The sequence below is a fragment of the Hemitrygon akajei genome, chromosome 31, assembly GCF_048418815.1.
Source record: "Hemitrygon akajei chromosome 31, sHemAka1.3, whole genome shotgun sequence".
NCBI lineage: Eukaryota > Metazoa > Chordata > Chondrichthyes > Myliobatiformes > Dasyatidae > Hemitrygon > Hemitrygon akajei.
Genome location: NC_133154.1, coordinates 14,988,338 through 15,004,859, shown reverse-complemented (window position 1 = coordinate 15,004,859; position 16,522 = coordinate 14,988,338). Strand labels below are relative to the sequence as shown.

The window sequence follows — 16,522 nt, the reverse complement described above, 5'->3', positions numbered from 1 at the left end:
GCCACACCGGGAGCACCGGACGCAGTATACCACACCAGCCGACTCACAGGTGAAGTGTCGCCTCACCTGGAAGGACTGTCTGGGGTCCTGAATGGTGGTGAGGGAGTAAGTGTAAGGGCAGGTGTAGCACTTGTTCCATTTACAAGGATAAGTGCCAGGAGGGAGATTGGTGGGAAGGGATGGGGGGGGAATGAGTGGACAAGGGAGTCGCATAGGGAGCGATCCCTGTGGAAAGCAGAAAGAGGGGGAGGGAAAGATGTGCTGGGTAGTGGGATCCTGTTGGAGGTGGTGGAAGTTACAGAGAATTATACGTTGGACCTGGAGGCTGGTGAGGTGGTAGGTGAGGACAAGGGGAACCCTATCCCGAGTGGGGTGGCGGGCGGATGGGGTGAAGGCAAATGTGCGGGAAATGGGAGAGATGCGTTTGAGAGCAGAGTTGATGGTGGAAGAAGGGAAGCCCCTTTGTTTAAAAAAGGAAGACATCTCCTTCATCCTGGAATGAAAAGCCTTATCCTGAGAGCAGATGTGGCGGAGATGGAGAAATTGTGAGAAAGGGATAGCATTTTTGCAAGAGACAGGGTGGGAAGAGTAGCTGTGATAGTCCAGGTAGCTGTGAGAATCTGCAAGCTTATAGTAGATATCAGTAGATAAGCCGTCTCCAGAGATGGAGACAGAAAGATCAAGAAAGGGGAGGGAGGTGTCGGAAATGGACCAGGAAAATTTGAGGGCAGGGTGAAAGTTGGAGGCAAAGTCAATGAAGTCAACGAGCTCAGCATGCGTGCAGGAGGCAGCGCCAATGCAGTCGTCGATGTAGCGAAGGAAAAGAGGGGGACGGATACCCGTTTAGACTTGGAACATGGACTGTTCCACAAAGCCAACAAAAAGGCAGGCATAACTGGGACCCATACGGGTGCCCATGGCTACACCCTTGGTTTGGAGGAACTAGGAGGAGCCAAAGGAGAAATTATTGAGAGTAAGAACTAATTCCGCTAGACGGAGGAGAGTGGTGGTAGAGGGGAATTGGTTAGGTCTGGAATCCAAAAAGAAGCGAAGGGTTTTGAGACCATCCCGGTGGGGGATGGAGGTATATAGGGACTAGACGTCCATGGTGAAAATAAGGCGGTGGGGGCCAGGGAACTTAAAATCATTGAAAAAATTCAAAGCATGAGAAGTGTCATGAACATAGCTGGGAAGAGATTGAACAAGGGGGGATAAGACAGTGTCAAGGTATGCAGAAATGAGTTCAGTGGGGCAGGAGCAAGCTGAGACAATAGGTTTTACCTGGCCAGGCAGGTTTGGGGACCTTGGGTAGGAGGTAGAAACGGGAAGTGCGGGGTGTGGGAACTATGAGGTTGGTGACAGTGGATGGGAGATCCCCAGAGCTGATAAGGTTGGTGATGGTATAGGAGACAATGGCCTGGTGCTCCTTAGTGGGGCCATGATCAAGGGGTAAATAAGAGGAGGTATCAGAGAGTTGTCACTGTGCCTCGGCCAGGTAGAGGTCAGTACACCAGACAACAACAGCTCCCCCTTTATCAGCAGGTTTTATAGTGAGGTTGGGATTGGCGTGAAGGGAGCGGAGAGCAGAGCGTTCGGAAGGAGTAAGGTTGGAATTGGAACAGGGTTTAGTGAAGTCGAGACGGTTGATGTCCCGTCGGCAATTAGCAATAAAGAGATCCAGAGCAGGCAGAAGACCAGAGCAGGGTGTTCATGAAGAGGAGGGTAGAAGATGGGAGAAGGGGTCATCAGTGGGGGTAGGAGAGTCCTTGTTAAAGAAGTAAGCTCGGAGACGGCGGAAGAAGAGTTCAGCGTCATGACATACACGGAACTCGCTGAGGTGTGGGCGAAGGGGGACAAAGCTGAGGCCCTTACTTAGGACAGAGCGCTCTGCCTCAGAGAGTTGAAGGTCGGAGGGAATGGTAAAGACCCGGCACGGATGAGAGATGGGATCAGAGGAAGGAGGGAGGCTGGTAGTGTCAGTGGAGAGTGAAGGGTTGGGGTGAGAGGAAGATGGAGCCTCTGAGGGCCCAGGAGCTGACGATGGGATCTGAGGGAGAGGGGATTGCAGAGTGGTGATGGGGGAAGGGGAGACACAATCACAGCATGTGAGACGCGGCCTGGAGTTCAAGGCTGGAGTCCCAGTCGGTGGTTGCGCAATCGCTTTGAAGCTGTCCATGGTCGTTGGAACCCGTGTTAATGGTGCTGGAGTCTGGGTTTTCAATATGCCCTGGGTTGCTGGGGCAGCCGAGATCGACGGCCGGGGCAAAGCTATGGTCACTGGAACACGTGGTGATGGTGCTGGAGTCTGGGTTTCCATGGTCGTTGGAACACGCGGTGATGGCGCTGGAGGTATATCCTTAATGTCTGTGGGCTGAAAGGTGCTAAACAGAATTATTCTGCAATGCCTTCAACAAACTGTTGACATAACATTAAAGGACCAGCAAGAAGGCTTTAGGAAAGATTGCTCTTGCATAGACCAGATAGCTACCTTAAGAACAATCATAGAACAGTCAGTCGAATGGACTACTTCCCTCTACACCAACTTCAACTATGAGAAAGCCTTTAATAGCTTAGAGAGAAAACCCTTATGAAAACTTATGAAACATTATGAAATACTGCAGAAATTTATCAATATCATCAGGGACTCCTACAACAACATGTCATGCAAAACCATACATGCAGGAAAACTGTCAGAAGGTTTCAATATCAACACGGGGATGAAGCAGGGATGTTTGATGGCTCCTCTCCTGATCCTGTTGGCAGTAGACTGGATTATGAAACAGTCAACAAGTGTAAAATGAAATGAAGTCCAGTGGACTATTTGGCAGCAACTTGAAGACCTAGAGTTCTGTTACCCTATTGTTTAGCTCTAACCAACAGATGCAAGAGAAATCAACACTCTTGACTGCTAACTCCACCATGCTAGGTCTGTTACGAATGTGCCACAACTCTGAGGGGCCGAAGGGTACAAAGTAGCCCCCTCCTTTTTGAGGATCGCAAGATCACTATTAATTCAAATGAGAGAGAATCCTCAAGGTTTTGGAATGTCCTGGTCCCTCAGCAAGACAAAGCCACTGATAACGGCCATTGTCTCTTGGAGACGGAATTGTGTATTGAGTACTGTACTATTCATTGAAGCCCTCAGGGAATGACCAGAGTGGGCTGGTTGAGGGATTGCATCATCCCAACCTGATTGACATCTGAGACCCCGTGAGTAAGGATAAAAGAGGGTCTGGGGAACGACCCCTTCAGACGCACCAGGAGAGACGCTAGAAATCCCGTGACAGAGTTTAATAGCGACAGCTGGTGGGGGGCTCGCATGCGTCCTTTCCCTTTTCCGGGATTGGGGCCTTACCATGGAAGAACGTCTTTAGCTAAAGAGACTCACACCAACGAAATTTCGAAGGATCGACATCATAAAAAGGAAAAGCTGGAAAGTTTCAAAAATCTCTCTCTTGACTCCAACCAAATGACATCCAGCCTGAATGAACTTAGTGTCTTTTATATTTCCATCGGACAATACATTATCCCCTAGGCAACGACAGAGCTATTTCTTATTGATTATTATTATACCCGCACTTTTAGATTTAGTATTGATGACGTATAGTATCTGTATGTTTGCATTGATATTTTTGTGTATTTTTACCAATAAATACTGTTAAAAATAGTACCATCAGACTTCAACGGACCTCTCTATCTTTGCTGGTAAGTGACCCAGTTACGGGGTTCGTAACAGGTCTAAGACAAAATGTAGATAAAATTAAAATTATAAAGATAAACTGCACCAGCAAGAGACCTATAGTGATGAGAGATACAACCCTGGAAGAAGTAACTGCCTTTGTCTATATTGGAAGCACTGGGAATACAGTAGTATGCAAAAGTTTGGGCACCCCTGGTCAAAATTTCTTTTACTGTGAATAGCTAAGTGAGTAAAAAATGACCTGATTTCCAAAAGGCATAAAGTTAAAGACACATTTCTTTAATATTTTAAGCAATATTACTTTTTTTATTTCCATCTTTTACAGTTTCAAGATAACAAGAAAGGAAAAGGGCCCGAAGCAAAAGTTTGGGCACCTTTGTAACACCCCCTTTGGTAAGTATCACAGCTTGTAAACACTTTCTGTAGCCAGCTAAGAGTCTTTCAATTCTTGTTTGGGGGATTTTTGCCCATACTTCATTGCAAAAGGCTTCTAGTTCTGTGAGAATCTTGGGCCATCTTGCATGCACTGCTCTTCTGAGGTCTATCCACAGATTTTCGATGATGTTTAGGTCGGGGGACTATGAGGGTCATGGCAAAACCTTCAGCTTGTGCCTCTTGAGGTAGTCCATTATGGATCTTGAGGTGTATTTAGGATCATTATCCTGTTGTTCAAGCCATCCTTTTTTCACCTTCTGCTTTTTTACATACGGTGTAATGTTTGCTTCCAGAATTTGGTGGTATTTAATTGAATTCATTCTTCCCTCTACCATTGAAATATTCCCTATGCCACTGGCCCAAAGCATGATCAATCCACCCCCATGCTTAACAGTTGGAGAGGTGTTCTTTACATTAAATTCTGCACCCTTTTTTCTCCAAACATACCTTTGCTCATTGCGGCCAAAAAGTTCTATTTTAACTTCATCAGTCCATATGACTTGTTTCCAAAATGCATCAGGCTTTTTTAGATGTTCCTTTGCAAACTTCTGACATTGAATTTTGTGGTGAGGACACAGGAAAGGTTTCCTACTGATGACTCTTCAATGAAGGTCATATTTGTGCAGGTGTCATTGCGCAGTAGAACAGTACACCACCACTCCAGGTTCTGCTAAATCTTCCTGAAGGTCCTTTGCAGTCAAACAGGGGTTTTGATTTACCTTTCTAGCAATCCTACGAGCAGTTCTCTTGGAAAGTTTTCTTGGTCTTCCAGACCTCAACTTGACCTCCACTGTTCCTGTTAACTGCCATTTCTTAATTACATTCTGAACTGAGGAAACAGCTACCTGAAAACGCTTTGCTATCTTCTTATAGCCTTCTCCTGATTTGTGGGCATCATTTATTTTAATTTTCAGAGTGCTAGGCAGCTGCTTAGAGGTGCCCATGGCTGCAGATTGTTGGAACAAGGTTTGAGGAGTCCGGGTATTTATAAAGCTTTGAAATTTGCATCACCTGGCCTTTCCTAATGATGACTGTGAACAAGCCACAGCCCTAACAAGCTAATTAAGGTCTGAGACCTTGGTAAAAGTTATCTGAGAGCTCAATACTCTTGGGGTGCCCAAAGTTTTGCATGGTGCTTCTTTCCTTTTTGTCCCACTCTAAAATTGCACAAAACAAAAATAATACACTAATCTTGCTGAAAATGTTGAAAAGAATGTTTCATCTTTAACTTTATGACATTTGGAGATCAGTTCATCTTCTACTCACTTAACTGTTCACAGTAACAGAAATTTTGACCAGGGGTGCCCAAACTTTTGCATGCCACTGTATATATGGTGGAATGGAACAGGTTGTCAAAGCCAGGATCAACAAGGCCAGAATAGTTTTCAACACCTTGAAGAAAGTGTGGAGGTCCCGAGTCACACCAAGGAAAAACAAAATCAGAATCTTCAACTCAGATGTTAAAACAGTACTCCTATATGGCTCTGAAACCAGGAGAACAACAAAGAAGACACTACAGAAACTGCAGGCGTTTATTAATCAGTGCCTGAGAAGGATTCTAAACATCAGATGGACTGACAAAGTTCCCAACCAAACACTGTGGGAAAACACCAACCAGGAATCCATCAAGATACTAATGCACAAATGGAAATAGAGGTGAATTGGTACATATTGAGGAAGCCAACCAGTAACATCACCAGGCAGACATTAAAATGGAATCCTTAAGGAAAGAGAAAAAAGGGACATCCAAAGAACAACATCGAGGCTGAAATTATATGATGGGGGCTCCCTTGGTCCACCCTCAAGAAACTGGCTCAGAAGAGAGGGTAATGGAGATGGAAGATCATCGATAGCTTAGCGTCTCCCCTTCGCTAAGGGCCCAAGAAAAAGACCATGTGCTCTGGCATTGTAAACCAACTTCAGTAAGCCCCCATTTTCTATCTCCCTTTCTTAAATAATTTATTCCCCCCAAGGATTTTCACTATAGTCCTTATGTGAGTACCTACTCCAGTTACAATGTGTCTCCCCTTCAAAAGATTCAGTCTAGTGGTTGCTAATGCATACCAGCTTTTGGCAATGTAGGTTTGTTTTAACTAGTGTCAACCACTTTTTTTCCCACTGTTAGTGTTGAGTGTATTCTATCTACAAACTCCAAACCTGGGACTCAACACCTCCCTCTAAACTGACTTCCTGACCAACAGACCACAATAAGTAAGGACATTAGCAACATCACCACTACGACTATTCTCTATACAGGTACCCCATAATGGCCTTGTCCTCCGCTCCCATCCTACCTGCTATACAATCACAACTGTGTAGCTAGATTCTGCTCCAATCCAGTCTACAATCTGCAGATGATAACTCCATAGGGAGCTGTATCTCAGATCATGATGGGTAGGAGTACAGGAGAACAATAGAGACACTAGTGACATAGTATCATGATAATAACCATTCCCTTAATGTCAGCAAAACAGAAGAACTTGCCACTAACTTCCAGAATGGTGTGGTGCACAAGCTCCTGTTTACATCAATGGTGCTGAGGTTAAGAGAGTTGAAGACTTCAAATTTTTAAGGAGTGAACATCACCAATAGCCTTTCCTGGGCCAACTACCTTGATGGCAGAGCCAAGAAAGCTCACAACACTTCTAATTCCTCAGGAGCTAAAAATTGTTGCTATGTCCCCTTTGACTTTCATCAGTCATTAGTGATGCACCACAGATGCCATCCGATGCAGAAGCATCACAGCTGGGTATGGCAACAGCTCTGCCCTTGACTGTGTTACGTATCCCGTAACTGGATCACTTACCAGCAAAGATAGAGAGGTCCGCTGAAGTCTGATGGTACCATTTTTAAATGTTTTTATTTATAAAGGGGCACAAAAGTAAGGTTACTACAAACATTCAGATAACATACGTCGTCAATACTCAATCTAAAGCGCAGGTATAGTAATAATCAATCAGAAATAAGCTCTATCGTTGTCTAGGGGATAATATATTGTCCATTTGGAAATATAAAAGTCATTCAAAAGTCTGCAGGCTTCAGCCTTGTGGGAACCGCTGGGTTTCCCGTGTTGGAGAGAGAGAGAGAGATTGGTGAGAAAAGGAACACTTGCCCGGGTCCTTATGAAGCAAAGCCGTGGAATCAGGGGAGCAGGCTTCCCTGTTGTTAGTTAAAAGCGGTTTTCCGTGATTCCAGCCACAGACTCCCGATTCGGAATCTAACGCACGTGGCTTCCTTCAAAATGGCTTCCCGCTATGACCGGATCGCTATTGTGTCTCCTTGGTGCGTCTGAAGGGGTCCCCCCCCCCAGACCCTCCTTTATACTTCCTCACGGGATCGCAGGTGTCAATCAAGTTGCAGGTGTCAATCTCTCTCTCTACCAGCCTACTTTGCCCGAGGGCTTTACACGTGGTCTTCATGAGACAATAGTCAAGGTCGCCTTATTCTGCAACCCGGTGGAACGCGGGATTCAGCACGTCTCTCTCTCTCCCATATCCTGTGTCTATTCAGCACGTCTTTCTCTTCTCTTGGGTCATTGACCCCCCCTTCACTAGGGCTCTTGCGATTCTCACAAAGGAGGGGGCTGGTATCATAACAACTGCAAGAAACTGCAAAGAGTTGTGGGTACAGCTCTACACATCACCAAAACCTACTCCACTCCCCCCCCCCCCCCCCATGGAGTCCATCTACACTTCTGTTTTAGTAAAGCAGCCTTATTATAGCAACCAGCATAATCAAAGATCACACCTTCCCTGGACATTCTCTCTTCTAACTCTCCCATTGGGTAGAAGATGCAAAAGCCTGAAACTATGTATCACCAGGCTCAAAGACAGTTCTATCCCACTATTGAATGGTCCCATAGTATGATGAGATGGACCCTTGACCTCACAAGTTCTCTTGAGATCTTGCATCTTATTGTCTATCTACACTGCGCTTTCACTATACTGAAATACTTTATTATGCACTCTGTTATTGTTTTAACTTGTACTATTTCAATGCATCATTGTAATAAATTGATCTGTATGGACAATATGCAAGTCATGTTTTTCCACTGTACCTCGGTATGTGTGACAATAATAAACAAATAGTAATAATGATCCAGCAATACTGCAATTATGATGAGCAGGTATTATGAAATGTGCATGCCAACTGGATTTCACTGAATAGGTGAAAGTTATATTCCAATCCCAAACCAGATTTTAGTTACCTCAATATTTGGCCCAAAAATCAACCAGAAGAGAAACAGAACAGTAAAAGAGAGATCAAAGCCAAATCAGCCAAGGTGGGAAATGGATATTATCTATGCAATTGGTTCATTGTTCCTTCTTGTTTACTGTGAATATTATTAAGGAATATACTGGAATTCACTTAAGAGAGGAGCTCCAAGATACAGGAAATATCCAGCAAACATAATAGAAGGCTGATAGTCAATACAAGGGACCATGCACTGAATGTGACGGGGAGAGCTCAAAGAAGATGTGTGGGGCATCTGTCTCCCCTCCCTGGACATTAAGTCCAAATCAAGCTGAAAATATTTAGATAGGTGGAGCAGACTTGATGGGCCAAATGCCCTAATTCTACTCCTATGTCTTATGGTCTTATATCATGAAAATCCTCATTTAGATTACAGCATTGTTTTGTTCTGCCCATCTCTGGGAGGGCACTTTCATTCTGGCGAGTGCTTAATTGAATAAAATCTTTTCTGGCCTGATAACAATGACATAAGAAAACAGGCTCTTAATTGTACATTGATCACCAAATTTAAAGAATTTATAAGATATACAGTATGAGAAATGGAAGACTATGATAAGTGATCATTACCTTTTTCAATAGTAACAACAGTGAATTTCCACCTGAAAAATAAGCTCCTTTATTAAAACATTCAATGTTTAACCAGGATAAAAATCAACTCTTATACTGCTCAGATTTAAAGGAACAGTATACTTGAATATACTAAATTTGTTATGACTGAATTATGTTGCTTAAATTCTGCAATACTTTTAGACCAATATTCTAACAATAAACTCAAAGCCAGATTGAATACTAAAATCCCACAACTATTGTAACACTCCCACATGTTCAAGTAATCATTTGAGCATGTATATCCCAGTGAATCTGAATCACAGCAATAAATAGCCAAGAATGGGAATGACTACTCTTATCATTAACCTCATCATCGGTGCAGTCTGTAGCACCTTCAAGATGCAATGCAGCAGTTTCTTTGATGACATCTCCATTGTTCTTATCTGTATTTAGTAATTACAATGTGCAGTCAAACCAAGAAATTTAATGTGATAAGTAATTGAACTGGAATTATGTTTTTGTTTATTAGCATAATATAAGCATTTTAAATCTTTTCTAATATTTGAGGAAATAGCAAATAGCAACTGAACCATATTAACCACAAGTGAAGTGCCAGGGTACTGGATGGTGACTAATGTTGTGCCTTCATTTAAGAAGGGCTGCAAAGAAAAATCTACACTAGAATGCCTGACATCTATGATAGGTAAGTTACTGGACAGAATTCTGATAGATAAGATTTTCATGCATTTCAAGAGATGGAGGTTATTTAGGGATAGTCAGCCTGCTTTTGTGCGTGGGAGATCATGTCTCATGAATTTGAGGTTTTTGAAGAAATAACCAACCAAGTTGATGAGGCCAAGTTAATAGATGTAGTCTGGACTTCAATAACGCCATTGATAAAGCTCTGCATGGTAGGTTGCTATGGAAGTTACACTGCACAGGATCCAGGGAGAGACAGCAGCAATTGGCTTGGCGGTAGGAAGCAGACAGTGATTGTGGAAAGTTGTCTTTCATACTGGAAGCCTGTGACAGGTATTTCAGGGGTAGTTGATAGGCCCATTATTATTTGTCATTTATATTAATAATTTGTGTGAGAACGTACAAGGCATGTTTAGTAGATCTGCAGATGACACTAAAATAGATAGTGTGGTAGGCAGTGAAGATGGTTGTCAAGAATTGCAGTGGGAACTTGATCAGCTGGGTAAATGGACTGAGGAATAGCAAATGAATTTTAATTCAGTTAAGTGTGAAATAGAACATTCTTGGAAGACAAATGAGGATACAACTTTCAGAGTGAACAATTAGGCTCTGAGTGTTGTAGAACAGAGGGATGTGGGAGTACATGGCTCCCTGAAAGTGGAATCACAGGTAGACAGGGTGGTGATTGTCATATATTTAATATTTCAGTAATATTGTAAATATATCATTTGACTAAACATTTTTGTTGTTTATGTATGGATTTATTGTGTAAGTCCGCAATAAATCTCAGGGTTGTATACAGTGAAATATATGTACTTTGATAATAAATTTACTTTGCACTTTGAATTTTATTTTCAAATCAAAAGTTAACAGAAAGTTTACATCAGAATTTCCTTGTTCTTTTTCCAGGAAGACATTCCAAACATCTATAGTCACTTCTATGGTATTACTCACAAATTCTCACCAAAGGAAGCAGTCTCTCTACTTGCTAATATTGTTTCTCTCTTCACGGCCAATCTGTATTGGCATAGCCTGTCAGTCAGGCTGCAATATTCACCTACTAAGTTCAAGAAAGCATAGCTTGAAATTTAGTTAGGAAGCTACAAAAATGGTGCAACCTACTTTATATTGTTTGCACTGTTGTAACTATGTGGTTTTGTGCAGGTCTTGTAGCTTTAGATTTTGGTCTTGTTTGTCTGGTGGGTTTGGAGCTCCTTTCCAGGAAACGCACTAAGATGGTAGCGCAATATTAATACACAGCAGCCTCTCCAGACTCTGGTTTGGGGATTGCCAAATGTTATGTGGATTTTCTGGTGTAGTCTATTTTGTCATGTGCTTTGTTGATATCATTCTGGAGGAATGTTGTCTCATTTTTTAACTGCATTGCATTTGTGGTTTTTAAATGACAATAAACTGAATCTGAATATTTCTTGTAATGAAAACCATGAAAACAAAAATAACTAAAGTTCCAGAGTACAGCTAGATAGGAAGGTACAGGATTTAGACCCAGCAACAATGAAGGACTGACAATATAATGCCAAGTGATAGCAGTGTGCAACTTGGATCGGAACTGGCAGATTATGCTCCTCTTTGTGGTAGAGGTCACAGGTTTGGGTGGTACTGTCAAGGCAGCCTTAGAGCGTTACTGCAACATATTTTGTAGAAAGAACACATTGCAATCACTGTGCAGAGCAGGGGCTCCAAATCTAGTTTAGGCCATGGACCCCTACCATTAACCAAGGGCTCTACAGACCCCAAGTTGGGAACCCCTAGCATAGACGGAGAGAATATTTAGCATGAATGATGGAATGCAAAATAGGCTGTGTTGTCCTGGAAAGTACTGAACATCTTAGGAGTTGTTGGATCTGCTATCATCATGGTAGGTGGAGATACTTCTTCATATTCCTCAATTGTACTTTGTAGATGGAAAAACCCTGATGTGTCAGGAGACACTGATTTTCTCTTGTAGTTATGGTATACATATGGTTAGTTGAATTTAAGAAACTGCAAGGATAAGAAGACCTTGATGAGAGTTATTTACAGACCTTCAAACAATAGCCAGGATGTGGTCTACAAATTACAGCAGGAGATAGAAAAGCAGGTCAAAAGGGCAATGTTACATTAGTTATGAAGGGTTTCAATATGCAGATAGATTAGGAAGATCAAGTTGATACTGGATCCCAAGAGAGAGAACTTGTGGAGTACCTCTGATGGGTTTTTTGGAGCAGCTTGTGGTTGAGCCCATTAGGGGATCAGCTTTTCGAGATTGGTTGTTGTGAAAAGAACCAGAGCTTATGGTCATGGAATCCTTGGGAATCAGTGGACATAATATGATAGAATTCATCCTGCAATTTTGAAGGGAGAAGCTAAAGTCAGATGTACCAGTGTTATAGTGGAGTAAAGGGAATTACAGAGGCATGATAGAGGAGGTAGCCAAAGCTGATTGGAAGGGGACACTAGCAGGATGATGGCACAGCAGCAATGGCTGTAGTTTCTGAGAGCAAATCAGAAAGCACAGGAGAGATGCATTCCAAAGAAGAGGAAATATTCTAAAGGGAGGATGACACAACATGGCTGACAAAGGAAGTCAAGGCCAACATAAGAGCAAAAGAGAGGGTATATAATAGAGCAAAAATTAGTAGGAAATTAGAGGATTGGCAAATTTTAAAAAACCATAAGGGGAGAAAAGATGAAATATGAAGCTAAGCTAACCAATAATTTCAAAAATGATCCTCTTAGCTTTTTCAAATATATAAAGAGTATAAGAGGGAAGAGTAGATATTGGACTGCTGGAAAATGATGCTGGAGACTTAGTAATAGGGAACAAGGAAATGACAGACAAACTGATTAAATGTTTTACATCACTCTTCACTGTGGAAGACACTACTAGTATGACAGAAGTTCAAGAGTGTGAAGGGGCAAAAGTGAGTGCAATTGCTACTACTAGGGAGATGGTGCTTGGAAAACTGGAAGGTCTGAAGGTAGGTAAGTCACCTGTACATGATGGATTACAACCCAGGATTCTAAAAGAGGTAGCTGAAGAGATTGTGGAGGCATTGGTAATGATCTTTCAAGAATCAATAGACTCTGGCATGGTTTGGAGGGCTGGAAAATTGCAAATGTCACTCCAAACTTCAAGGGAGGGAGACAAAAGAAAGGAAATTATAGGCCAGTTAGCCTGACCTCAGCAGTTGGGAAGATGTTGGAGTTGATTGTTAAGAATGTGGTTTCAGGGTTCTAGGAGGCACATGATAAAATAGGCCAAAGTCAGCATGGTTTCAAGCATAAAATAGAAAGTAGGAGAGACAAAGAAGAATCAAGATTTTCAGAAAGCTTTTGACAAGGTGCCACACATGAGGCTGCTAAACAAGAGCCAAGGTATTGCAGGAAAAATACTAGCATGGATATATCTGCCAATGAGTGGAAATAAAGGGATCCTTTTCAGACTAGCTGCTGATGACTGGTGGTTTTCCACAGGGGTCTGTGTTGAGACCACTTCTTCTTACATTGTATGTCAATGATTTGGATGATGAAATTAATAGCTTTGTGACCAAGTTTGCAAACAATACGAAGATAGGTGGAGGAGCAGGTAGTGTTCAGGAAGCAGAGAGGCTATAGAAGGACTTAGACAGAATAGGAGAATGGGAAAAGAAGCGGCAGATGGAATACAGCGCTGAGAAATGCATGGTCATGCACTTTGGTAAAGAATAAAAGCATAGACTATTTTCTAAACAGGGAAAATATTCAAAAACCTGAGGTGCAAAGGGATTTGAGAGTCTTCGTGCTGGATTCCCTAAAGGTTAATCTACAAGTTGAATTGCTGATGAGGAAAGCAAATGCAATGTTAACATTCATTTCAAGAGAACTAGAATGTAAAAGCAGGGATGTAATGCAGAGGCTGTATAAGGCACTGGTGAGGCCTCATTTGAAGTACTGAGAGCAGTTTTGGGCTCTTTACTTAAGAAAGGATGTGCTAATATTGGAGCAGGTTCAGAGGATGTTCACAAGAATGTTTCTGAAAATGAAAGGGTTATCATATGAAAAACGATTGAAGGCTCTGGGCCTTAACTTGCTGGGATTTAGAAGAATGAGGGGGATATCACTGAAGCCTATCAAATGTCGAAAGGCCTATTTAAAGTGGATGTGAAGAGGATGTTTCCTTTGATAGGGGTGTCTAGGACAAGAGGGCAAAGCCTCAAAATAGAGGAACCTCCATTTAAAACAAAGATGAGGAAGAATTTCTTTCACCAAAGGGTGGTAAATCTGTGGAATTCATTGCTACAAGTGGCTGTGGAGGTCAGGTGACTGGGTACATTTAAAACAGAAGTTGATTAGTCAAGGTGTGAAAGGTTATGGGCAGAAAGCAGGAGAATGGGGTTAAAAGGGAAATGGATTGGTCATGATGAAAAGGCAGAGCAGACTCAATGGGCTGAACAGCCTAACTCTGCTCCATATATCTTATGGTCTTAACTGAGTATTGGGTCAATGGTGACCCTCCCCCCCCCCCTCATATTATTGGCAGGGTATTCAGCAATGGCAATATTTTGATCATTAGGAATTCTTGTTGTAGATGGTCACTTACTGGCATATTCATGGCACAAATCTCACTTGCTAATTATCAACACATGCCTGAACATTGTCTAGACACAGATCCCTAGAATTAATAAGAAAATGACTCTGCTCTTCTTGTTGAATGGTAGGTGTTGTTGTTTTCGTAGACTCACACATAATGGAAACAGGTCATTCAGCCCATTGTCAACTTTAAATCTATCAGTTTTTATTCTCCCCTTATTCCCATCATTTCCAACCCACAACCCCACCTGCGTAGATTCCTACACAGTAGAATCTATTTATTAAACCCATCTAAGCCTACCAACCTACACATTTTTGAGAGCTGGAAGAAAACCAAACCACCCAGAGGAAACCTATATTATCACAAGGAAAACATGCAAACTTCACACAAATATGTCTGGAGGTCAGGACTGAACTCAGGTCATTGGAGCTGTGAAAGAGGAACTCTACTAAAAACACCATTGTGCTGCCCTAAGATCAAGAAATGTGCAGTATTGGCATTCACATGAATAACACAGGTCATTCCATTTCTGTGGCTCTGTAATTGAATTTCAATCCAAGTTTTTAAATCTCAAGACAGGCATGCAACTGTAGAATCCTACATATGGATTATCACACCACCAACTCAGTAGCACTGTTAATCCTACTCTATGTTTGGGTGATGGAGAAATCTTTGGACAGACATAGTGACACACAAAATGCTGGAGGAAGTCAGAGGATAAGATAGCATCTATTGAAGGAAATAGACAATCTACATTTTCTTCGCAACCTATCTTTGAGACTGGAAAGAGTGAGGGGAGATAGTTATCAGAAGTTAGAGAAATAGATGTTTATGTCATCAGACTGGAGACTACCAAGGTGGAATATGATATGTTGTTCCTCTAACATGCACCTGGCCTCAACTTGGCAGCAGAGGAGGCCCTGGACAAATACATCAGTGTTGGATTGGAAAGTGGGGGATCTTGACTATTAACAGCAGAGGAGTGAAGGTGCCCACACATTCCTCTCCCTGGTTCCCCTCCCCATTTCTTTCCCTTCATTCCGTGGTCCACTGTCCTTTCCTATTAGATTCCATTATCAGCCCTTTGCCACTTCCACCTATCACTTCCTCCTCCTGCCTATCTTTCCCGATCACCTGGATTCACCTATAGCTCTTGCTCCAATCCCCAGCCTTCCTCTTGCACTGGCTATTTCCCCTTGTTCTTTCCAGTCCTGAAGAAAGGTCATGACCCAAAACTTCTACTGTCCATTTCTCTTCACACTGGTGTGGCTTCACTCATTTGAGTTTCTCTAACATTTTATGTGTTGCTCCAGATTCTCAGCATCTACATTCTCTTGGGTCTCCATCTGGCCAAAGATTCTCTGCAAGCCCTTTTTAATCAAACCTGAGCACCATGAGAACAGCTTGCTGTTCTATAGAAGATGTAAATAGTACAATGGAAACTAATGGATTTACACTGCAGTTGCAAAGCCTTCCTATTCAATGCTTTAACTGTAATTTAAGCATTAACCTTTGTCATTGAACACCGTATAATGTGAGGTTTGGTGACTGAAATTGACAAACCTTTCTGCAATGGAAAAGCTAAGTTCTAGCCTCTGCATTAAACTATAAATCAAAGTCAAAAAGACTTTCTCCATCCCACTAGGCACAACCTGTAAATTTTCAGGTAGACTTTCCATTTCCCCAAGCATCGCATCATCTGCAGCAAGTGGTGGCTGCTCAAGGAACTCAAGCTCAGGGGAGAGTTACCAGGACACCGTTTCAGAAAGCAGTCATACCCATTAGATTAATTACTTCAAATTTGGTCTGTGGCCAGTGTCAAGACTGTGTGACTGCAAGTGGCAGACAGGGAATCCAAGATATAGTACTGGAGGAGACTCAGCCCTTTAGCCTGTCCAAAAGGTTTGAGATTGTTGCTCCCTGTGAAGATGAAAGTGGGATCTGAAGGAAGGATGAGCTACAGAACCCTTGCACTGTAGTTCAGAAAGCCATTCAAGAGTGGGGAGAGAAGAGGAATGCAGTTGTAATTGGAATAGCATAGTCATGGTAAAAGACACAATTCTCTGTCACAAGAATCGAAAGTCCCAAAGGCTGCGTGGTCTACATGGTGCCCAAATTCAGGACATCTCATCTGACCTGCTGAGGAATTAGAATGGGAGGGGAAAAATCCAATTGTCGTGATCCACAAAGTTAGGTAAAGAGACAGGCAGTGTTGAGGAAGCAGGGAGACTGCAGAAGAATGGGCAAAGAAATAGTGAATGGAATATAGCGTAGGGAATTGTATGTTATTGCATTTTGGTAGAAGGAATAAA

At 42.4% G+C, this 16,522-nt stretch overlaps 1 protein-coding gene across 1 annotated transcript in view; it reads right to left on the bottom strand.

Annotated features, from left to right (window-relative positions):
- The window catches only part of LOC140719000 (meiosis inhibitor protein 1), a 156,048-nt gene that overhangs the window by 98,202 nt on the left and 41,324 nt on the right, over positions 1–16,522 (bottom strand). Inside the window, exon 9 of the mRNA XM_073033308.1 lies at positions 8,957–8,988. Within this exon, the coding sequence (XP_072889409.1) occupies positions 8,957–8,988 (32 nt within the window). The remainder of the gene's footprint in view (positions 1–8,956; positions 8,989–16,522) is intronic.